This window comes from Xiphophorus hellerii, chromosome 7 (genome assembly GCF_003331165.1).
Source record: "Xiphophorus hellerii strain 12219 chromosome 7, Xiphophorus_hellerii-4.1, whole genome shotgun sequence".
In the NCBI taxonomy this organism is placed as follows: domain Eukaryota; kingdom Metazoa; phylum Chordata; class Actinopteri; order Cyprinodontiformes; family Poeciliidae; genus Xiphophorus; species Xiphophorus hellerii.
The window spans coordinates 15,024,492-15,050,587 of NC_045678.1; the positions used below are offsets into that span (position 1 = coordinate 15,024,492).

Here is a 26,096-nt window from a genome sequence, read left to right on the forward strand (position 1 = left end):
ATATTTCTGCCCACATGCACATTACTCCTATCTTCCATGAGGAAAATGCTGCTTTATGCAAAGGCACAAAGCAATTTTATTTTCATTTTTTGTTGCTCCATAGAAAATAAGCTGAAACAGATACTCCTGTGGGACATGTAAAAGAATATATCAAACTGGGAATACAAGATTAATTACAATTATTCATAGAATATTTATTCCATTTTTCTTTTAACATGTATTCACTGTAAGAAAAACTCTTTTTTTTTTATTTCAGCCATGAATGTCTCCCGTGTCAAGAGTTCATTGAATCCTCCGGCTTCCTTCCACAGGATGATTCTTGTTTAGAAGATAACCAATACAATACAACAAATCCTGTATTCCAAAGGACATTGTACTTAACCCTCATATCTCTTTTTAACACTGTGTTTTCAGAGAAGAGATTATTTGCTAAATACTTCAACAGTAAGAAATTCATTTAGAATTAAAACTTCTTCCAAAAAGAGCAAATCTTGAACAGTATTTATTGGTACTAAAAATGCCTGAAAGGAATCTGGCTCTAAATGTTCTGGGATGAAGTTAAAAAGGACCCTGACTCTATCGCCTCTTTCCCTTTGCTGTATTGGCACTTTGCTGATCTGGCAGCACCACAGCTACCAATTTCCAGCTCAGATCAGCTTATAACTGTACTGCTACATCACTGCTTCTCATGTTTCAGTCCATCTTCAAGACCTGCTGGAAGCATATTACTCATACACCTCCAAAAAAAAAAAAAAACTAAAATTACTCATCTCTCACAGTGCTGGTGCATTAAGAGCTTTCCCTCCACTTGCCTGTCTCCTGTCATCCCTCTTAAAACGAGCCTCCTTACTTCTGATTACTCTCACTTTCCTTCCTCTGTGTTTCACCCGTCATCAATCCCTTCCCTTGTCCTGCCCCTGCAGTTTCTTTCTCTCCACATTCCTGTCTCTTTTCCCTGCCTCGCGGTTCTCTGCATCTTTTCAAGCGGGATTTAGGCAGCTCTGTGGAACTTCAAAGTCCCCATCGTTCTGCGGGCTGTTTAGAAAGGATGACAATGACATACCGAACCCTGCAGACCTTCAACTGATCTCTCTATTCCGCCACTCTTCCACAATAATCCTGCGCCCACAACCCCCCCACAGATTCCTCACCTCTGGCTGTGCCGGCTTGATCTCCAGGTGCCTGGGTTTGCTCAACAAGGCCTAAGTATTTTTTTTTCTATTATTAATGCTCATCTTCATTTCTGCAAACCGCTGATGTTGTATGTTTTTACTTTCTCTTGCACCCCACCTCACTTTTTTCCAGTTTCCCCCTTCCCCATGTCTCATCTCTCTCGTTTAGCTGCTAGCTGCTTCCCACACACCTTCACTGGATGCAGGAAGTGTGATTCCAATGGAAGATGATGCTGAGTGACCACAAATAAGCTGTCCTTAATGTTCATCAGTTGGAACAAACAGAAATGGGAGCAAATGATTTCAAACTCACAAACACAAACACACACACACACAAAGCTGCAAAGCGGATTAAGCTAAGTGGAAGTGGGGGTTAAACACTAATCCAATCATTTGTGGCCAGTGTCTTATTCTCAGCGGAAAAAGCAGCGAAACATGCCTGCTCCACAGACATCGTCTCTACGCTGTGACACGTGATAATTATACACCTGGAAAGGTGTATAATAAAAACGCAGCAGGGGTTAAAGCAATATAGAAGATACTCACAGCAGCGGGGAAACGTGCTAACATGGAGATTCAAAGTATTCATCACACACACACACGCTGCTGTTTTTCAGATAGCTTTGTGCGGATTTCTATTAACTTAATGCATTCTGTAGTCTTCATGATAAGTTTGACAAATGCAAATGGAGGCTAACATCCAAAAAATAAAAACAAACACTGACCTCAATGAAAGAGTTCAGTTTTTGTGCTCAAAGTCACAAAACTGATGGCACTCACATAAATAATGTCCCAAATTTAAGGCTTAGTGAAACAAATCTGAAGTGTGTTACCTTCAGTTGTTATAAAAAAATGCCATTCATGTCAAAAATAACTGACATGTAAGAAATTTGACTTTGCAATTGAAATTGGGACTGTTTCTTTAAGAAGCTCCTAGTCTTTCTGACACTCCCCTTTAAGCCTGTCATCACAACAATGCTCCTCCATGAGCATTGTTGCAACTAAGAATGGTTGCTGTTTACAACCATTCCTTAGGAACACTAGACACTCTTGTCACTAATGTCTCAGTCCGAAATATCAAATAGACAACATATTCCTATACAAGTAATATATAGGAATATTTCCCCCATTCCCAACCATAGTCCCCCACTAGATAATATAACCAGGTGTCCCCAAAGATACAAGAGTAAAGGAAACCTAGGCATATGCACTCACTGGCCATTTTATTAGGTGAACCATTGCAGTACAGACTTGGAGCCCTTGCTTTCAGAACCTCCTTCATTATTCTTGGCCCAGATTCACCAAGGGTGTCAAACATTCCTCAAAAACCGGAGTTCCATTTTAACACCTTTCTATCATCTCAAACCAGTCTACCCATTCTCCTAAGGCTTCTAACATCAACAGGGCATTTTCACTCACATCACTGCTACTCAGTTGAAATATTCAGGCCATTTGCTCTAAACCTGAGAGATGGTTGTAGATGAAAATCCCAGTAAATCATCATTTTTGAAATGCTCAGGCCAGCCCTACAGACACCAAAAACCACAACATAATCAAAGTCTCTTAGATTTCCTTCATTCCCTTTTGATGCTCATTTCAAACTTCAGCATGTGAAGGTCCCTAAAAGTGGCTCCACTATTGGTACTTAAAAGCAATTGAACAGATACATCTAGGTGACTGGAAGGTGCTCATTACCTTAACGGATGACACTGTCTTTGGACAAAAACATGCAGTAGCACTAAGATGAATGTACTTTAAGCAACCTTTAGCTTTAAACCTATCTGTTTACATGACATCAAAACCTGAATCAAATTTGCTTGTGTTGTTGAAAACAATTAAGAGTAATCTCTAAAATGTCAATTATATTCTTATACTACACTCACAAACAGATTGAGAAAATGAACCAGAGTAGCTTATTTATAATGAACTCATGTTACATTAAGTAAACAGTCAATTTTTCAAGCACTAAGTCTTTTTCTTTTTCACTAATCATCTCATTAATGAGTGCAATTAACTCTGATGGAATACGACTTTCCAGCTCTTACTTCAGTTTTGTAGCAAAATACTGTTAACAAATGTGTTTTTCTAGTGATTCACTTTTTTTTATTTAGCCATGAATATTTGATAAAGTAACTCGATATTAATTTGCAAGCTCAGCTGGGTTGTAGATTTTTTAGTTTTGATGACGTTCAATCCTAGTACACACTAATTTAGCATGAACTACAGCAGTCTTCTTTAGCAGAAGGCATATCCAATAATCTATCAACCAACTACTTACATGTCAAAAAAAACATCACCGAAATAACATCTGTTATTAAAACATGAACCAATTATGAAAGGGATGAAATCTTTGTCCTATCTGCCCCAAGAGAAGTTCAAACTTATGCTTGGTTCCTGTGAAGATTCCTAAAACTCAAGGAAACGATGAGAAGAGCAGAGAAAGAAATTGCTTGGTTGGGAAAAAAAGCGAAAACAGTAGGAGGTCGACAGTTACCTCCAGGGTCCCAACCACTCCTAAAAAGCACTGAGCTAAGTGAATATATGAGTGTGACACTCACTTACACTCTGCACATATGTATATCAGAGAGAAATAAACGGCACATCAGAGTATACCCCCCCCCATTCCTCCAGTACTGGTTCAAAATTCTCTTGTACCGCCATTGATCTTTCTGCCCTCGGGCCACTGCAAGCGTTTGACCCCATTACCATCATTACCAGAAAGAGTAGGAAAAAAAGTAAAAAAAAAAAAACAGATTCTTTGATGAACAGAAAAAGATGAGACATAAAAAATGGGAACGTTAACATTCCATGATTGACTAAGGCCATATGAAACACATTTTCAAGTATTTTCTTATTGACATGACAAGTGATTTTGTACTTGTGCCAACATATAAGTGACAGGAAATGAGCTCTTGGAGGCTGAAAATGCCCATATTGTCTTTGAGGAAGAAATGAGTCAGTAGATAACTCTGGGAAATCATGTCATCCTTGATGAGAATCCCCAGCATTTCTCTTTCACAGTGTTTTGGCTCTTTGAGTGGCTCTGGACAGCGTCAAACATTACAATTCAGGCAGCATCCTCCTCTCTCTCTCTCTCCCTCTCTCTCCTTTTTCAGCCCTTGTCCTTCCTGCAGTGTTAATCACCATCTGCATCAGAATGTAAAAATCATTGTAACAGGCATGTTATTAACAACCCCTGACCCTGCTCCCAGCGTCAGACTCCTCAACAAATCCCTTACTGCCTGACTAATTTATTAAATAGAATCTTTTAAATCCATGTTTTGCAGACAAATATCTTTCTTAAGAGAGGAAAAAAAACTGAAGTATTAGCAGCTAACAGAAAACACTTGTCACGGAAAGTCTGTCAGTTGAAAAACAGGTGTGACAGTGAGTGCAACTTGAAGAAGAGTTGATACAAAGGGAGACTTAAGAGTTGACTTCCATTAGCGGCCGGTAAGACAGGCCGTCTGGTCACTTCAACAGCTGACAAACACTTACAACAACTGCCCATTACACCCACACAGCACTAATCGGAGCAAAAGCAACTGAGTACAAGATGTACAGGCAGCGAGCATAACAGTAGTCATTGTGTATGTCAGAATACTGTGTCTCCATATCAATGGAGCATATAGAGCTAAGGCTGGTCATGTGTCTGTCATATAAATATTGGATGCTTAGGTAACGATCAAGAGGATTTTCAATTTTTAGTGTGTTTTTTTTTTTGTTTGTTTGCCAGCATGAATGATTCATCGTTGTACTTTTCAAAGCTTTCAAAAGCCAAAAACATCAGAAGGCATGAGATGAATCACTACATGTTAGACTGCTTTAATGTACTTTCTGTTTGCATCAAGATAGAGGAAAATGAAAAGTTTTTCTTGTAAATACCTGAAGCATCCTTTTCAAAAATAAGACCTTGGTTTTCTTAATCTTTCTGTAGCTTTGCAACATCTACATACTGGCTAATGATGTAATACCTGCCTGTAGCATCATCATTCTGGCCATTTCAAAAGAAAATATCTTTCCAATAGTTATTTGAGCCAAAAACAACATTTTGGGAGGGGGTATTATTAACATTTCCACAATCAAGTAACTATGTCACCTTCAGGTGTTATTAAAAGTACTGTAAACAATTTAAAATAAATTTGATTAGCATTAACGCCATATTTGACAGCTTGACATTGGCCTCTGCCCCTAAGAATTTCCTACCCTTTTTGACACCCCCCTTCATCACCTCATCACAACAATGCTTCAACCTGCCACCCATTGTGTCCATTTCCTGTCTTTCTTAAGAATATGGCTTACTTCTTTAGATATATGCATTCAGAAGTGCACTGTTCTTAGTAGTTAGAAAACTGTGCAAGTTTCAAGAAGAGAATAATGTAATAACATCAAAATGTTACCAACACAGAATATTAAAAGAAAAGAATTCAATGCAATGCATATCTTCTCTTTTTGAGCTTTTGATTCATTTTTGTGTAACACACTCTGCTCTGCAAGACTTCAGAATTCATTCTCAAGAATATTTAACTATTTCAAACAGCATGGGATCTGATTATTCAATATCAGCTTGATTAGCTGCTGGAATATAAAAAATGAGAAACCTGAAAGCAGATTCTAAATAAGCCTGCTATGCATATTTTCTACCTGTCATCTTTATCTCTGATTTGACACAAGGATCTAGCGCAGAAGGACTCCTAATCTGGACACAAATATCCATCTTTGGGGCCTAATAGCTATATCTTTTCTAGCCAGTGACTTCAGGGAGAAACTATTGATTTAGTACTTCATGAGAAAAGTTAATACTCCTTGAATGTATTTCAGACAGATATGCTAGATTTTATTTTACATATGTTGCACTCTCACATAATCAACAAGCCCGGCACACAAAAAATGGCTGTTTCTCAAACTATTAAAAAGGCTACAAAATTGTCTCTGCAATAATTGTAGTATGTGATCCCATATTGGTCAGAGAGATCCTACATGAGATCAATTTGAATACCAAAAATCTCTCTTCAGTAGATCTGAATTTCTGCATACACCAGTCCTTTTTACTCAGATATAGAAAATTTAGCAATAAAAAACAAAGCAACATAAAAAATAAATATAAGAATACATCAATGCCCATGTAAGAATAAAAACAAAATCTAGTGTGCAGTTTGTGAAGACAAGTTCATGAGCCGTACAGCATCAGAAGAGAAGCTGCTATTTAGTTCTAATGTGTTGGTTGTGACGCTGTGCAACCTTCTGCCTGGTTTCCCATTATTCTGCATTTGCTGTCACCTCTAAAGGTATTAGAAAACCTTCGACAAGGCCTCGAAGTGTAAGGAGAGCTCACAGTAGTCTGCAGAATGTCCAACTAAAGGTCCAAGCCAAAGGTGTGTTTGTGGAGCAATGTTAGATTTTTTAAACTCCTCCACATGTCTAACATAACCTCCATGTTGTCAAGTCAGTTTATCTTTTCTTTTACTGTGTAGCCCACTGCTGGATAATCATTTTATAACACGAGATTGCCAAACTAACTTTTTTCCAGACATTTTTTAACTTATGTGACCTTGTTCCCTCTCCTCAGATAACTGCAAGCTTTCCAACTGAGGACCTTCCTTAAGACGTGCATCAAGAGCACTCAGAAGGAAGCAAGAATTGCAACATTTCATTTATATGAATCACAAGGGAATGTGGATAAATGCCTTCCTTCCTTAATTGGTGCACTCATTTTATCACTTCCTACTTCCATTGTGTTCACATAAAGCAATTTGTACCTATAGATCAGCTTTTCAAATCTGTTTTCCCCCTTTTAGTTATGGGGATTAGTCCTCATACAAAGGATCAAATCAAATCATGATTTCACTTCGCTCTATAGTGCTTTGAAAAACTTTGTAACACATTTATTTCAAATTGACTTGGTTCTCATTTCCATTTCAACCAGTTGGCTTATATAACGTGACTGATTAGGATCCCTAATCAAACCAAAATAACTGAGTGACCCCCAGCTAGTGTACAATATTTCTCACAAAATAATGTGAGAATCTCATTTTCTTCAGATCAATAGATCATCACTTGTCAAAGCAGACACAAAACATGTCCCTGGTGGGAAATAACTGATGCATGGTTGACATGCCATGACAACTAGCTCGATTTTTGTATCAACAATAATAATAATAATAATAATAATAATGAAAGGTCCAAAAGGTTAATCAGTGAAGAAACCCATTGCAGGTTTTTTTCCAATATCTAGTTGTTTTTTCTTACATTTTTTGTGACCTTTAACTACTGTAGCATGTGACTTTTCACTGTTAAAAACAGACTTTATTCAGTATTAGCTGGTGCTACTTACCTTCTCATTCCAAAAACTAGCTACGTCATTGCTACTCCCATGTTTAACAGATAGAGGAGTTTCCCCTGTCTCTTAAAAGCTTTACGTAATACGCAGATGAACTAGAGCTGTTTTTGAAAGCCCAATTTATGGCTTCCGGTCAACTTATTGTAAAGGCTACAAGACATAAATTTTGATATACATTTTTTACCCACCTGCTAGTGTCCACTGCAACTTTCTACAGATGTCTGTGTGCATCTTAGATTTTTGAGATTGTGCCAATTATGCGCACTGAGCAAAATTATTAGTTCAACTCGAAGGGAGACTCCAAGAATACATTACTAGTGAAATCATGAGTAGAGAAAAACCAATGATGTCCAACTTTTAGAAAATATCAAGTGGACGGATTTGTTGTTTTCTCTACTTTAATACGTTATTCCAATGTAACCACAAGTATTCAAAACTGCAGTTATATTCTAGTAAAAAGTCCCTTTATTCTATTCCATTGAAGTTCCCTGTGAGACTGAAGTTTAGTGTATCTGTAAGTTTTCACTTTAATTTGGTTCAACAAAATCAGTCTAAATATGAGGCATGCCTCTCGGTGACATCCATGCAGCTCAAGGCCATGGACAGAGAGATACATAAAGGCCTTAAATTTTTAAAAACCAGGAGGCACATTTCTCTGCTAAGCAGAGTCTCAGTGCAAACAGGTCTATGCCAAATGCTTACATTCTGTCAGTCAAACCCAGGCCTCAAAAGTTTGCCTGAAGTTGAACCCCCGCTGTGACTTCCACCTCGGTCATATTCTCTTCTGCTCTCACTATGCTAACTAGTTCTGATTTATGGCTCCCCTGGGCCACAGCAGTCATGACCCCACCTGCACTGTTGCTCATAACAGCTGGTGCACCCAGGATGGAAGCAAAGGGGAGTTTTCAGTGCTAAGTCATATGTCTGTGTTTGGGTTTTACTAAATACTATCCGTTAGTAGTTATTGCCATAAAAGGCCACTTACCATAATGCCTTTTTATTTCCAGTTTGGGACAATTCATATTCACTCCTCTTTTATCCCTATGCTTTTTTATCATTTTTCTATTGTGTTAATTGCTTGGGCCATATCACATCTATCCCCCTCTGTTCAACAGCTGCCTCTTTATCCTTCCTCCCACATCCTCAGCTGCTTTGCCTTCCTGTTTGACCACAGAAAAACAGAAGCCTTTGGAATCAGATTTAATAAGCACACAATGATTCCTCTGATCCATTCAAATAACAGCCTGAGCACAATTTCGATCAACATTCATTAGTTTTTCTCTTGCTCATCCTGCAAAACAACCATTTATCAAATGTCACATGTGACTTTATTAATCTGCCCTTCAACATGGAAATATTACAAAGTATGCAAGCTTACTCTGGAACGCAGTTGGAAATACTGTGTCATATAGCTTTGGAGCATTGCAGCAAAAGTCAACAGGGAGAGTCTGGGCAGAGCTGAAACTCATCTGCTGCACCACAGTCAAATGTGGCACAGCAAGAGAAACATCTTGTCATATAAATTTCATTAAAATCTAAAAAGTATGTGTCAAGTCAGCTCCTTACTAACCATATTGTCAATGAATAATTAAAATTTAAAAAAAAGAGTGAGTGACTATGAGAAGCTGCAGCTTGCTAGTGAAGAAGAGCACCTCTCTAGCTCCAGCAGAAATTTATTCAATGAATGTGAATGTTGGATAAAATAGACAGGTTTTCTGGAAGCTTGGTGCTCAAGAACATAAGAGAGTTGTACATTTAATATAGGATGTGATGAACTGAAAAACTGTTTATGCAACATGGATGTGTTTAAGTCAGTGCTTAAAACCAGCAGTTATGTCTGGAGTCAAGGGTCAACTTCTGGTAGTAAGGTAAAGCATAGTCTTAAACTGCTTCAAAATTTCACATTTATGTAACAAGGCAATTGTGGGTGTTTGGAAATGTTTTCAGTTGTGAAAAACATGAATATATTTTAAAGTAAACATCAATGAATCGATGTCTGTCTTACTACTGTCAAACAGAAAACATTTTTATGGGGATGGCTGATTCTCCATGGGAAAATCGTCTTGCCTTAGGATTATGACATTGATGCATGAACATCTAGGCAACTCTAGGTGTTAGTTATTAGCATACATTTTATCAAGTCAGAAAATGTAGCAATGGAGCCAAATGAGGCTCAGACACCCACGGGAAACATTTTACTACCCTTCCTGTTTTGGTAGTCTGAGTTTCCTCTGAACCACAGCATGTGTAGCATTAGCTTGAAGTGACGTTTTATGGCTGAACAACATCTTGCTGTGACGAAACTGTGGACAGCCTTTTAAAGTTGGAGAGGTTTGACAGACTGTGTCCAATGAGTGCCATTTTGACAGCTACACTGCTGTAGGGCTGTTAAACCCCCACGAGTAAAACACATACTGATTCCATGGAGAAAAGTGACACCTGCATAAAATTATTCTGGCATATGGAAAAATGGGAGGGTTGACATCCATGAGCATTAGCTTAACAGTGGAAAAGAGAGTAATAGAACAAACAATGTTGTTTATTTAATTACTATCAGAATTTTTGCATTTTAAACTACAGCTTTAGTCACCAGCAGTCATTGGCCATGGTTACATGCGGACTGGGCTCACTACAGAGCACTTTTAAATCCCTCTGTAGGGTGCTCTTTTGTTGTATCTCTAAGCTACTGCATTCAGAGAGCACCTGGACACAGTTGAAAAGAAAAAGTTGTAAAATGGTGATATATGCCTGTCAAGGCAACATTTTACAGTTGGTAAGCTACACCCAGCATGTCTGTTAGGCTACCAAAGAACAAACTTCCCCTAATTACTTATCTAATATCAGTTTAATTAAATGAGCAGGTTTTCTTAAAAATACTAACTTTATTTAACTATTTCCTATGTAATTACTTCCTACTTTTGTTTAAGTCCATTAAAAAAAATGAAACTGTACGTATTTTTTTTGTTAAAAGTAGAATCATTAGCATCTTTTTTTAAATTTAAATGTAAATGCTATAATATCACAGTGCTTTTTCTCAAGATTATCATTTGTTAGTGTCAAATGCTAACCGGAGATTAGTTATATCTACTGTTAAGAACTGGTAAGATAAAACAGTTTTAATGACTCACTAATAGCTAGAAGGCTGGCAACACCAGTTTTGGTTTTGTGAAGGGCTGATCCATTCATATCAACCCTTGTACACATACACACACTGATACACACAGGCACACACACTCTTCGAGTACATTAACAGCCTCCAGCTATACTCCCAGCACTTAGTCCATTAACTCTTTGTGGACACCTGCTACCCTACTAACCTCCAACCACCCCTTCCCCCAATAATCATCCCGACCTCACACACTTCCCCCTATTTGGTCTGCTTGAACACTCACGCAGTCCCAAATCTATGCTAAACAAAAGTTTTAAACTAAAGAATTAACCACATCACAACACCAAAATTAATTCATGTGAATAAATTATTCTAATAAAGGCAAGCAAGACCAAGCTGAGATGCTGCTATGTTCAGTCATTATCCATCTCAGACTTGTGTACAATTATGTCTGACAGCTGCATCTACTTAATGTACAGTTGCTAGTTTTTGCATGATTGGCAACCCGCTTTCTGCCATGGCGTTTGTACATAAAGCTTCAGATTGGAAGACAAAAGTAATTAAGTATTAAGTAGTCTACTTCAAACAGACTTTTTCTGCCTTTGTCTGTCATTTGCCTCCCCGGCTGTCAAAGACACGAGCTGGATAAAAACACGCATTCATGAATGCAAAATAAGGATGCACACACAAATGCATCCACCTTTTTAGGTTGGAGGAGTGAAGCGGAAAGAGGGATAGTTTTGGAAAACACAAAGAGAGCCAAGAGATTTTTTGTTGTTGACAGAAAGTTAGGTGCACAGTCTGAATGGGAAACACCAGGCTGAGCGTTTGTCACCGCTCCTGGATCGGCAGCGTGTGTGCTGGGAGCCGTAGCCATAGTTACGGCGCTTGGTGTGCATCCCACCAGCGTGGGATCTGCTTGGGTGTAGGATCAAGCAGGGAGCAGAGAGAGTGTAGCTGCATGCAGGGACGGTAGCTCACAGAGCTCTGTGTTTGTGTGTTGGTGTGGAGGAGTGAAGTGGAGTCCTCTCTCCAGCCAGCCACCATCATTGCTCCCACCACATAAACGTAAAAAAAAAAAAAAGGGGAGGAGGAGCAGACAAATTCCCAAAGGAGAAGAGAGGGGGGGTTTGCTTTAGTCGTTAAATCTTGAGAAGGTTGGAGATAAACGTGACTATTAAAGACAAAAGCTCCCGTTTAAGGTGGATAAACCATCTAGTTTGCATCCCACTTACTATCAGTTTCTAATTAGTGCTCTTTGAAGAATGGGTGGGATGGGCCCTGCATTGTTTCAAAAAACAGTGGGGGAGGGAGGTCAGGGGTTATTCACTGCAGAGAAAGCAGCTGGAGTGCCTTTAACGTGCACAAGGCAGAGAACCATGCAAATCAGCCCAAAAAGAACAAACCAGTTCACTAATAGCTAGAAGGCTGTTTTGGGGTTTGTTATCAGAAACACGCAAGATATAATCTGAAGAGATGAGCCGGCTCAGCGACAAGATTCTGTGAATCTGTGGAGGAGTGTAAAGACCAGACGGTTAAACAGACGTCAGGGAGTAGATTCAAATGAGATACAAAGCAAAAGCTGCCCCTGTTCTGTGTCCAGCAGTAGCTTCTTACTAAACTATTGCAGCAGGCAGAATGTCTCCTTCAAAAACTTAGGCCAGGCTGTATTTCCACTGCATCCATCAGGATAAAATACCCCTCAAGCGAAGGTTGTTCTTTTTATTTACAATCAGCTCTTAGACAGGGTTTCATGAAGGAAGGGACTTTTGAATATTCTACTTTCCCCCACCCATAATTTCTGTTTAGACTGATTTACACGTCATATTTTCTTTTAACTTTATAATAATATATGATTTAAATCCTCTGATGATTTTAAATTACTCTCTCTTGTGAGTGACTCGTACAGTCAAAATAATATTTTGACAGTTTTTGTTCTGAAGTACAAATAAAAATGACATAAACCAGCAAGCTGTGAATACGTTTAAGCTAAGAAACCAGACTAGGTCAGTGGCAGTTTGTGCAAATTTAATTCTCTGGACGATCCCCTTTTTCTGAGCTCTGTGCTTAGAAGTAGACAGACTTTTCTGTCAAACAAGGCCAAAATGCCAAAAAAAACAAAGCCCTGGAAATGTTCTTTTTTTATGTGTTAACACAAACCGAATAATGGGTTTTCAAATCCAAACTCTGTTTTAATCTAAATATTTTAGATTTACAACTAGAGAGTAACAAATGGAGACAATATGATGATAAATTGTGAAATAGTGTCCATAGTATCCTCATGAATCAAAGGAGCGACAGGGTTTTCTTACAGCTATTACACTGTGGGAGGGGGATAAGTTGGGGGATCATTCCCTGTTGACTTGATATGCATATACACACATAATAAATAAAACAGTCACCTTTTTTAACAGGAGTGCTGTAAATGTAACAAACTTACTATGCCAACTCAAGACATGCATAGCAAAAAAAAAAGAGAGAGAAATTTGTTCTATCGTTAGTATATATTAAAAAGCTGTCAGAACTTCCAGAATAGAATGCTGTCATTTTGTTTGTGTAGCTCTGAAAGTGACGACACATTTATCTGTCCCTGTGAAGTACACATAGGCCTTTAGAGGTGATTTCAATTCTGTTTCATATTGTAAATGTGTCAAATCACGAGGTTGTAATGTCAGCCTCTCTTGTTGTCTAATTTCAAGTGAGAAGACAATAAGTCTACCGCAGCAAAAACCCTTTAAAGTGTACTTTCCATGTAGATTGTAGTCACTTCGTAATAGCTATAAAGTGTAATTGTTACGACAAAATGTCATAACAATTAGGTCAAAATATTTGCAATATTTAAGCATGTGGCTTTATTATGGACACTACAATAAAACCACACACAAGAAACAACCAGGGTAAAATACAAGGTTCAGGGAATATACTGTATGTCCCAAAAGGAAAAACAATGGAGGGCTCATGGTTAAAACCAGTCTTTTGTTTCTCGTCAGTCAATCATCTTCTCCATTTGAGGGGGAGAGAGAGAGAGAGACCACATCTCAAATCTGGGTCACAGGGGAGGATCATCATTTAAAAAGCAGACACTGTATGCTTGAGAAGACACTGTGGTTACTCATAGCTAACTTTAGTTCAATCAGTTCCAACTAAAGAAGAACAAATGGCTTCATCTCTTCGGAAGTGACAATGGAACAACAGGTTACTAGGCTTTTAGCTTGAAGAGGAGACAGCGAGACGTTGGACCCTGATTGGAGAATTCACTGTAGCAGTAAAACTAGTGACTCGGTGTGAGTTTCAGTAACAGACTGTGAAGCCTGTAGTACAGGCCAGCTACTCGCCCTGTGGCTATTTGACACTAACTAGTATGTGCCTGAAGGTGTACCTGAAGCAAAAAAATCCCCCTGCACAAAACGAAACCCCCCATTACTGCAATCAAACCCAACTTATAAAGTCCTATTGATGCATACATGATTGGCATGGATAGATATTGACAAAGAGAGTCGTGGTTTTAATATGTACCAACTCTAACAGCTGTTTATTAAAAACTTTTTTTATGAGCTGACAGCCTTGTTTCTACTTTCCTATTGTTTTGTCCTTTGTCAGTTGAGTCAACAGTGTTATGATATGATAAAAAACAATAGCACAAAGGGGATGTTGTCATGAGGGTATACAAAGACGTGGCGCTGGTGTTTATTTTGCAAACCAGCATCTGTGCAACTACGACATATATAGAAGACAGAAAAATAACAAGGAAAGCACAGAGAGCAATAATCAGAGAGCAAGCTACACGAGGCCATGATTCCGCTGACAGCCAGAAGGACTGCCTTGGATTCTCATGACAACAACCAGCAAATCTCAGAGAACAAGTGCCAAAGATTTCCCAAGCCATACACAGAACATAGAACAGACGCAAACACCTAGACGGTGATTTATTATGTTCTGATATTGTCTAGACTGAAATATCTCATGCAAATGAGATATTTTGTTCTTGTAATTCTGAAAATAACAACACACTTTCAGAGTGTGTTGTCACAGTAAAACTGAAAAAAAAAAACCCCAAATAAACAAGAAACACATTTTTAAGAGTTTTAAAAGCTGACCCAATAAGAGGACACACTGGTTTAACCACATGTAGAATGTGTGTAATTTTTGGGTGGGACTCCTCCAGCTGTCCCTCTCATTTGGGACAGAGTAACGTCAGGGGGTGGCATCGGGGAGTGGCACCTCGGATGTTGAACCTTAAAAGCAGGTTTAAATAATTCAACAACTACCAACAAATGGCCAGTAAAAGGTTGAACAAAACCTGAGACTAAACAATTTTTTATGTTTTGTCATATTACAAGCACAAACTCTAAAGTATTTTGTGCGATTTTACATTACAGACCATGAGAGGAGGGAAAATTATTCTTGAATCTCACAAATATGAATACATTAAAAAAAATCTCTATTCAGTTTCCTTTCATCTGAAAAGTGTGACCTTATGAGTCACTTTATTAGTAAATAACAGTAGAGTTTACCTATGTGTAATTTAATCTCAGAGTAAACACAGCTGGTCTATGAAGTCCTCAACAGTTTGTTAGAGAACATTAGTGATGAAAAGGCCTCATACAAACCGAGGAACAAAACAAACAGGTCAGGGATAAAGTGCTAAGAAATCTTTATAAGCTAGAAGGGTTATCTCATAAAACAAAAACTCAACTTTCAAATATCTCGGAGTACCGATCAGCCATACCGTTTCCACTTTCAAATACTCTACATATTCCATTTGAAAGTGGAAAGAATATGGCAAAGACCAAGTCCTAGTCATCCAACTAAACTGACAGGCTGAGGAAGGAGGGCGTCAATTAGAGAAGAAAGCCAATGTTGAAAGAAAGCCATGGGTGAAAGAAGCCCTGTTTTTAGTTTCCACAAGCAGTGGAAATGGAAACAGGAAACTATAGAAGAAGATGCTCAGAAGATATCAGATTTGAACATTTTGGCCAACATGCAACTTATTATCTGTGGCAAAAAAAAAAAAACTTAAATTGCTAATCCCCATAGAGAAACCTAGCATACATGCTAAGGAGATGGTATTGTTCAAACAGAGAATGGTAGGCAACTAAGTGTTGATGGAAGCTGCAGTAGCATAAAACAAAAAGAACCTCAAAAAAGTTTTGATTTAAGTATATCTATGTGTAACAATACCCCAGTAGTCAAAGTCCAGAACTTAATCTAATCTACTTGAGAATATAGCTGAACAATTTTGAAAAAATAGTTCAGTCTTTGGAATTATAAAGCTGACAGATTTTCCATCAAAAGCTAGCAACTGTAATTGCACTTAAAAGTGGTTCTACAAAGTATCGATTTAGTGGGGCTGATGCCCGTCAGACCTTTCAGTTGTCGTTCTCTAGAAATATGCACAATTATACACTACTTTAGGTTGGTTCATCGTATATAAATTACATTTTGGTTGTAACATGACAAATAGCGAAATGTTCACAGGGTTTGAATTCTTTTTTTTAAGAACTGTTCATGTCAAAACTTGTTTTTATGCCATCTCTTTTAACATAGAACTCCTGTCATCCATTTTTTTTCTCTGTCTAAAACTAATGCTCACACTACCAGTTCTGTGCAGCAGATAATTAAACCAAATGCGACTGGTTTTTATTCACTTTCAGTTTTAATTATAAACCTGCTTCACACTAGGAAATGTACTAATTTAATGAGTTTTTCTGACAAGAAGAAATGTTATTGTTCAAACAAAAGCCCTCTTAAACATTTGTGCCATTTGACAGAGAAAGACATAAAAAATAATGTATGCTTGAGTGGCTTTAAATGTCATAACTTACTACACAGTAAAATGTTTACGAAGAGTACACACAAACACAGAGCAATAGACAACAGCTAGTTATGCCTAAGTTGAAAATGAGCTTTTAACTACAGCCATGTTTTTAATTGTGCCAATTATGCAGCACTGGCTTTACACCTTGCTGATTTGCTCAACGTTTGCTGCCATTTGTGCATACTCATAACTTTCCATTTTTACAGTCACTCAATAGCCCTGTAACATAGCTCCTGTTTTAGCATCTTCTCTGACTTGAAACCAGCTATTAAACACAGCAAAAGAAGCCCCTCACATCTCCTGATCAATTCAGTTTAATAAGATGCATAATGTTTTTGAATAAAAGATAGAATCCTATTGCTTTTCTGCGGCTTGTAAGAATCCAATTTGTTTTCAAACAGTGCACAAAGTCATGAGGCAAATTTCGTTTCAAAATATACAGTTCAGATTTTGTTTTTTAAATATGTGAAAAAGATATGCTAGACTGCTAGGTCTCTCTGATCTAATATGAAGGCCAATACACACTCCATAAGAACAGAGAAATTGTTCTCTCTATCTCAGGGCAGCAAACATTCTTCTTTTCCTGCAGCCTTGGTTTGGGAGTTCTTGCAGCTTGTTATTCCGGGCAGAATTTTCTTATGGTCTCCAAGAAATATGAGGCGAGTGTGCAGTAAGAAAGTCCTATGAAGACTGTCTGAAAGTTGTGCATTTCAGTTCTTGTCACATATAGGATATCAAGAAAATTTCTTGCTGACAAGGACATGTTAGGATTCATGGGGATAAATTTAGCTAACTGTGTCTAAATGTGTTTAAATGTGCCAACCGTAAGCTCACACTGATTCCCAACTTAAACGTTAAAACTATTTCAAATCTGGCAACCAGAGTAGTAGCTCTACAGTTTCCAATGTAAAGGTTTGTTTTTCTATCATGGATGGAAAGTTGTTTGTCTAACCATAGGGAAGGCTTAGGAGGAAAATATTCACATTTCACTGAGGATTTACTTGGTTAGTCATCCCTGCTACTAAAACATAGATAATTCCAATGTCATGTCCTTGTGTATTATCTGAAAATGTTATAATTCTTTTGATAAAACTGAATCCACATTGAATATTCTACAGTATATCCAGCTTAGTAAGAATCCTCATAATAATCCCCTGAGGTGTTGTATTAGAAGGAGAAATATAATTTAAGAACAATTTCTGTATGCCATACATTGCTTTACTTTTTATATACACTACATTGCTTGATCGCAGTTCTGTCAATATTGGATCAGACCTATATTTTTGGTGAAACAGCATAACGAATCAAAATACCCTCCAGTAATAACCTTGCTGCTCTAAGGCAATGCAACCAAATGCAACACCTACCACAGAGCCCAAGTCACTGCCACAGTGCAGCTGAATGTGCCAACATTTTGCCTTAATCTGCCCAACTGTCTTGGCTAGCACACGATCCAACACTATAGGTGTGTTTTGACTGCAGAAACACTTTTCCAGAAACCAAGGTTATTCTGAGGTCTTTTGCTCAGCTGCCAGAAATTATGACAGTAGATAACATGAACCAAACAGTTTTGTGGAAGAAGTGAAACAATTCAAAATTATCTTGGTACGCAGAAAGTCTTGTTGAAGTTTCTCGGAACTTGTGGGAGAATCTTAAAATGCTAAACATTCATCTAGCTGAGCAACACTATTGTTTAAAAGTGTCTTCCTTGCTGCATTAGGTAGCTAGTAAGACACAAGCTGACAAAATATGTTATAAACATACACCACAGGAATGAGAATTTATGCATACAGTTTCGCCACATTGTGCTTTAGTTCAGGATGTGTGCAGCCTGGCCTTTGCCTTCCTCTCACTCCTAGCACAGTCTGGCTTTCTCCCCTTGACTTGGATTGTCTCTGGCAGATTTTTTACAGGGCCAATCAGCAAACAGAAGGAGAAGTTGTGAAGGATGACATTGATTTTCTGTGTTCTTTCAGAATTGCAGTTTGTTAATAGTTTTAGCAATGGCAGCAGACGAAGTGAACAAAGCCGTTCAGGCCACGCTTTCGAATATTGAATTAACATTAACAGCCGCCTTCATCGACAGGCAATTTCCAGTAAGCTTCATAGCATCAAAATAGCACATTACATACTTCACTGGCAGATGTTAGCAATTGGGTAAAAGCCACGCCTCCAGTAAGCAATCGTTTCTCAACAGCTGAGAGCCCAGACCCTGTGTATGAAGCAAATGGCATAGAACGTAGTCTGGGTTTTACCAGGCTAGCATAGCATGAGAGCTTATATAGTGAATCCAAACAATATTGTAGCAACCTTGATTATCTCATGTTTTTTTAGCCCATGCACTCACAAGCAATTTATAATTGTAACATTATCAAAACTTTGTGCTAGTACAGCTTACAAGAGATGGCATTTTCTTAGATGATTTTTGTGAAGAACAGAACTTGAAAACGCAAACAAAGACAAAAGGACAAAAAAAAAAGTTGCATAATGTGGTGTCAACGCCTTAATCCTAACAGTAATTTTATTAAGTTCACATTTCTAGTTCCACGTTGGACCAGATTTTGCCTCTTTTCATCCATACTGACTCCATAACATCATGCAGTTGCAGCAGATTTCTCAGCTGCACATCCATGATGTGATTCTCCCATTCCAACCTCATCTCAATGATGCTCTGTTGGAATGAGATCTGGTGACAACGGAAAGTTCAGTGAATTCATTATCACGTTCAAGAAACCAGTATGTGGTTTCAGGTTTGTGACATGGTGTGTTATCCTGCTGACACTGCGGTCATAAAGAGATTGATATAGTCAGCAACAATACTAAAGTAAGCAGTGGAGTTTGAATGATGGACATTGGTACAGAGGTGTTCCAAATATGTAAAGAAAATATGTTACACATCATCATGCTCCCACCACCAAGCTGCAGTTAGACCGGTGGTTTTATGTCAAATTCTGACCCCATCATTTTAATGTGGAGAGCCTGAATTTGAAACTCACTAGAACAGAAAATCTTTTTTTCAGTCCATTATTGTCTAAATTTGGTGAGCTTCTGTTAATTGTAGCTTTTGTTTCAAGTTCTTAGGTGCCAGAATTGGCACAGGATCACTACTATACCTAACATGACTTAAGTGTTGGTCTGTTTAGAGGTGGTATTCCACGTACACTGGTTGTAATGGGTTACTTGAGGTACTGTTGTTTTTCTCTATCTCAAATCAGTCTTACTATCCTTCTCTGACTGGTGACATTTATAACACATTTTCATCCATACAAGTGACAATCACCAGAGACTATTTTTCTGACCATGTTGTGTAAACCATAAAGATGGAAAATCTTCATAGACCAGCAGTTTCTGAAATATTCAGACCAGGCCATCTAGTAGTAAAAACAATCCCACGTTCAAAGAGACTTAGATCCAACGGTTTTTTGTTTTTTTGAAATTTTATCTCATGATGCTCGCTTTGAACTTCTGCAAGTCATCTTCACAACATCTGCATGGCTAAATACATTGGGTTGCCGCCATGGCATTGGACTATTTATTGACACAAATAAGATACTCCTTATTCGTGTCAACAAGTAACTGTACTTAATGAAGATCAAAATAAAACAGACCCATAGCTCACATGCTATTCCATCTCCCTCTGAGTTCAGGAGAGGCACTTCACTTCAAATGTAACCTGGCTTGAATAATTTCAGATCCCATATCTACATCCATGTTTTATAAACAATCCATCACCCTGACTGCCAGAAAATTGAGATGTAAATATGATGCTGTCTGCAAGACTTTTCGCTGCATAGAAATACTGTGCTTATGATTCTCTTGCATATTACCACCTTCACCAGCTGTGTGAAAAATGTTTTATTCTCTTATATATATCCACAACCAACCTACTCAATCCAAACCAGTAAGTAAACTTTGTCCTAAAAGCTGGCATACCACTATAGTGCCAGTAAGAAAAAAAGTGCACATTGTCAGACATAATCTGCGAAATCCTCAATCTGTATAAGGTGAAGCTGTTCTCAGGCCAGCTGATATTCAGAACCAACAGCACTCAACCAGAACCTAGAGAACTTCTGGCCGCTCTCTTGTCAGCCAAGTAAATGGAAAGCACTGATGCCTTTAACAGTTAAAGCAGTCAGCCACACACATATTAAACTTTCAATTTAGTTAAATAAACTGGGACTTTGGGTTTGGCTTCCCATTTCAAGCCCCACTCTCATACAAAACACACACAGTTACAGCACAGAAAAAGCGTGAAATCTCTCTCACTCTCTGTGGGGGGAAAGGGAAGACATCCTGTTTGTAAAGCTAATAACCATTCGTTCCTTTAGGCGACTCTTTTTATGTGCCTTATACCACACGCCCCTCTGCCACAAACAAACAGAATCGCATGCACGCGCTCTCACTTGCTCACACCTGGTTGCAAGCTCAGCAGCACAAATAACGCAAAATAAGATTTACCTGCAAAAAAAAAAAAAAAAAGAAATTGCAGGTGACACCTCCAGATCTAACTATGATGGATACTGTTTTCGACGAACGCAGCCGTCAGGAGTCTTTATTTTATTCATTTTGAACAAGCAAAATTCAAGCGCAAACATTTGGGTTGCCTGACGGGTGGCAGTAGAACAGGGAGCTGATCACACACATAAAGACTTGGGTACATATCTCTTAGAACCGTGCGAATGAAGTGTTTGGAAGATTTTAAAAAATGACATGGCAATTTATTGCAAAGAATTTTTTATGCTTTTAGTGGAGGAAAAGCAGCGGTGCTATAGCCAGACTGCAGCAAGACTACGACCCTGTTCAGCTCTAGCTGAAACATGCATATCTTGCCAATAAGTCAAACCCAGGATACTACTTTAAAGCTATTTATCCCAGTTGTTTCCATCTATTTTAATATACCATAAGCAATGATTAGTGAAATCACTTTGACTTCTGGAGATCATTTAAATACCCCATGCTTGGTGTTTTATGACCCACAAGTCGGACTCAACCCCAACAACAATCTATAAAGCAAGTAGCGTTAGTGCTTCGTTTCTACAGGAGAGGAGTAATTGTGGAAATGATCAAATTCTCTGATTAAGTGTACAAGTATATCATTTTCTAATAATTTAGTACTATAAGTACATTTATTTGGGGTATTGGGCCAGTTGATTTTTATGATCATGATCCCTGTGTAAACCAAAGCAACTTTCTGCTGGCAGGAGGCTGAGTAGAATATAGAAAACATCTTAAAACAAGGTTGTCAAAGAAGATGTGAAACATCAACCTTGTGGGTACAAATTGAAGCATCGTCTATTAGAAAATGCTCCACAACAGACAACTCAGTTTGGTACAAAAGCTGGATACCTAACACCTAAAACCAGGCAGGTAACAGCAAAGTTGGCAAAATGACCAGAATCTATTTGATTCCTTTCACACTTTATTTATTCAGTGTAAATGGTGTGTAATATGTAAACAAACAAAAACTGTTCTTTGTAGCCGACACTACCAAAACATTTACAAAGTTTTGTTGAGAATACCTAAATTTAGAATAATTAAAGCAGATCTGGATCTATAATGATGAGACACATCTCAGTTGCCTGTCTGAGGTTGGGATGAGAACAGTGTGGTAATGAAAACCATACATCACATTAATCAAATTCATCTTCATCAAACTCTCCATATTCCCCAACATCTCAGACTAATTTAAGGATTCAGGATTATAATGAAAGCTTAAAGAATAGTTCAGATTTTTAAAAAGAGATTTTATTAAAAACCTACAAGCATGTACTATCGTATCTTTGTTATTTCATTTAGTATAAATCCATTGGTCCTGGAGGCTAACACCAACGGCAAGTCCAAGAGGGCCTAAAATATGATGGAAAACTTATATTGATTTTAGCAATTTCAGTCTTAAAGATGTCAGTGTTTTTTGCAAATGATATTTTATGAATCTTTATTCTGTTGTGATGTTTGCATTGCATGGTTCTTTCTTAAGAAGCTGATTTTTTTTTTAACACAAAACACTTTGAAGGAGGCGGGGGTGAACCACCAATGACATTCCTGTCAAAAACACATACCAAGAACATATAAAGTATCCAGTCAGAGGAACAGTCTAATAGAAAACAGCATGAAACTCAAAACAATATCGCCTCACTTTAACTGGGATCATTTTTACTTTGATATCATGCACTTATTCTGACCTACAACCTTTTTAAATGTTCCATTCTTGGTGAGTATACCAAGAATGGTGTTCCTGCCATTCAATCCATTGACGACAGTTTAAAGGTTCATAAAGTAGTGTTCACATAAACCCCTCAGACGTTTTTGAGACTGGAGTTGTTTTAAGACAAGAGAGGTCCGCTTTGGTCCTGGCCACTCTCTGAGTAGTTGTTAGCCTCTGCCTTTGGGACCAACAAATCTGGATTTACACTAAATGAGAACACTAAGTAAGTTATCCACTGCAGGTGAGACATAAACTGCATATAACCTTTTAACACACCCTCACTTCAAAACATCTGACACAATCCTTTAGTGTTTAGTGAAAAAGAGAGATGCATCTCTATTAGGACCAACAGATACTTGCATTTAAACAAAAGAAAAACAACTTTCTCTCGCTCCCCCTTCTCCACCCTACCCCAGTGAAAGTGACTTGACATGCTAAAAGGGGGACTTGAGGCGAGGCACAGACTGGTAATCCTCTTGGCTGAGTGGGGGCCTCCAGAGGGCCAGCTTCCACTCCCATCCCCAATCTCTGTCCACCCCCCCAGCAGCGCTGACAGGCCACCCCATCCAGGAACAGAAAAGCCATCTGGTGTTTGTTTGGGACAGCTCAGACACAGGATGTATGGCAAGAAGGGAGGCTGTGCGTGTGCAGGCGTGAGTGTGTCGGGAGTCACGCCTGTGTGACTGTCACTGCTTCTGTGTGTGCTTCTGGGTGTGTGTCACCGGGATGCTCACGCTTCAATCCTGTATTTGTCCATGAAATTCAATAAATTACAGAAAAATGGTAATTAGAAACATAACACATGGGAACTGTGTACAGTACCTTGCAAAATACTAATTGGACTTCACAATCCCAAACTTCAACATAATTTTTGGGGGATTTTATGAGATAGATCACCACAAAGAACAGCATAATGTTTAAGTTAAATTAAAGTATTGATTGTTTTGTTTCCTTTCTTTTTTTATGAAAAATAATTGGAAGTGTAAATTGTATTTGTATTCAGCCTCTCAACTTTGCAAAACTACATTTGGCAGCAAAAACAGCTGCCAGTCTTTTAGGGCATGTCTCAATCAGCTTTGCACATCTAAAGATTGCATTTTTGACTATTTTATCTGCAAAATGGCAAAATCAAAGTCGGATTGGACGGGGAACACCTGATCTGCCAAACTCACCTTTTAACTGTTGAGTAGTGTCTCAAATTTAGGTCTTGACTTTGACTCTACTGCTTGAACATGTGCTTTGATCTCCACCAGTCCTTTGAGGTTCTGACTGTATGTTCAGATTGTCTTAAGTCTTTTGAAGACTAAGAGGTTTTCAGCCAGGGCCACCCTGTATATACCAACTCCCTTCTTGCCATCCTCCTGAAGAAAAGAATACTCTAATAACCGTATCATGATTCTCCCACTACCATGTTTCAATGACTATTTGCCCATGCTGCCTCAGTCCCAGGCTGAAATCTTTTGCAGCCTCTAACAGGTTTCTTTAGGATTGTGCATTTCACCCCATTCATCATCAAACCAACTATGAAAAGCTTTCCAGTCTTTGGTAAAGAAAGACATCACTATATCTTGATGCTGCAACTACAATGTTCCAGCATAAAGATTGTGTTTACAGGAGATAGTTTTTTTTCTAAATCCCAATAAAATATAGTTACATTTGGGGTTGTGACAAAACCATCACAAGGCACTACGCCTGTAAACATTTGCTCACACCCATAGAGAGATTTCACCAATCAGATCATGAGGTTTATCCAGGTGTATCAATGATGTAATTGTGTGTCTACCTTAGAAAAGAAAAAAGAAAAAAAAAAAGCAGCAGCTTCTCTAAATGACCAGTCTTTAAGATCGGCGATCAAACAATATACCGGCTTAATGTGTGACTAAAGTCCACACGATATTAACCTACTTCACACACAGACACAGCTGTTCTGTGTGTGAACAACATCTGTTGTTAATGCGGTGATCATAGATGTGATCTCTGCTGGTACCTGATTCATCATGACTACCGTCACCCTTTATCGTGTCTCATACAGGTATAGTAAAAAAGGATACAAAAAAAAAATCACAGAATGGAAACAAGATCAAAGCTTTTCCTTATTTCTTCCTTTTTTTTTTTTTTTTTGTTTCTTTAGCGATCGGACTTACCAAGCAGCGCACAGGCAAGCAGGAGCGCACCGGTTGCCATTGTATGTGTTGGTCCGCGGAATCACCACCAAATCGCCCCCTTTTTTTTAGATGAGTATGCAACGGTCGAGGCAGCGTAGCCACTATCGCTGATCCTGGATCAGAGAGATGAAGAAAGGTGTACGGATCCCACAAGAACCTGCTTAGGGGGGTGTCTGGACGGCAGAGTCTATAATCCAGAGCCGGCGAGTCCGGTGTGCGACTTTCTTCCCCCAACAACACACAAGCTTCTGGTGACGCGTATTCCCCTCGCCCTCACCCTCACCTATACGCTTTTCATCGCTGACGACGTGTGCGTGTGCTTGGCTCCAAGGCGACCCAACCCACTCTCCCGCTTACTACGCATCCGAGACTGCGGAGGCGACCCCCCCAACACACACATACATATATACACGCACATACACGCGCACACACACCAGCAGCTTCCTTAGAATAATTTAAAAAAGAAGTCCGGCGTGACTTGTGCGTATTTTGGATCCCTGATCCAAAACATAAAAAGGACTCAAAGAGCGTCTTGAGGGATGTAGGGAGGGCGAAGGAGTCTGGGATAAGTCCTCTTCGCTGATCGGAGAGCAGCTCTTTCTCTGGCTTTTTTCCACGGCAAATCCCGGAGACTATAATAAATCTCTCACCATCGCTCCGCAGAAAGCCTCAATGGGGCGGGCGCTCTAGATGAAGCAGATGCACGGCTTTGTGCTCTGACATAACCTATCAGATTTATAAAATTGTAACATAGACTCAAAACACTCCAACTATACGACCTGACACAGTCTCCTAATTTATCCATCTAATTCCTAGCAACGATTCCAAGAAAATGTGCGCGTCCGTTCAAATAAACTCGTTCAGTTATGTCTAATAAATGACTGCATCATGTTGTTATCCCAGTAGACGTCCTTCCGATCCTGTTTTTTTTTTTTTTTTTTTTTCTCTTCCAAGGTTATTTCCTTGTTTTTACTTTGGTCAGTTTGAAAACTTACGAGCGTGGCGTTTGCTCCCACCCACTCGCAGAAACCACGCCCCGGCAGCGCGGGGGGGGGTCTGCCACTGCATGGAAGAAGTTAAGATTTGCATTTCTCAATTACAATTCTGGAGCACGCTGCTTAAGGTTCAAGTACCATCTCAGTGAGTAGCAAGTGCTCCAAGTGTACCAACATAGAGGAACAATTTAAAGCAGTAACAGATGTGCAAATCAACAACAACAACAAAAATATTATGGAATACTACAATACGATTATGTACAGGTATGTAAATCTAAATATAAAGATTTCA

General features: G+C 38.7%; 1 protein-coding gene across 2 annotated transcripts in view; it reads right to left on the reverse strand.

Annotated features, from left to right (window-relative positions):
* The window catches only part of igsf3 (immunoglobulin superfamily, member 3), a 110,035-nt gene extending 84,250 nt beyond the window's left edge, over positions 1-25,785 (reverse strand). The window contains exon 1 of one of the 2 annotated variants that reach the window (XM_032567659.1): positions 24,789-25,785. In XM_032567659.1, the coding sequence (XP_032423550.1) occupies positions 24,789-24,828 (40 nt within the window). In that variant the 5' untranslated portion in view covers positions 24,829-25,785. The remainder of the gene's footprint in view (positions 1-24,788) is intronic. The other variant, XM_032567658.1, reaches the window with a different exon arrangement.
* Positions 25,786-26,096: the final 311 nt, after the last annotated feature.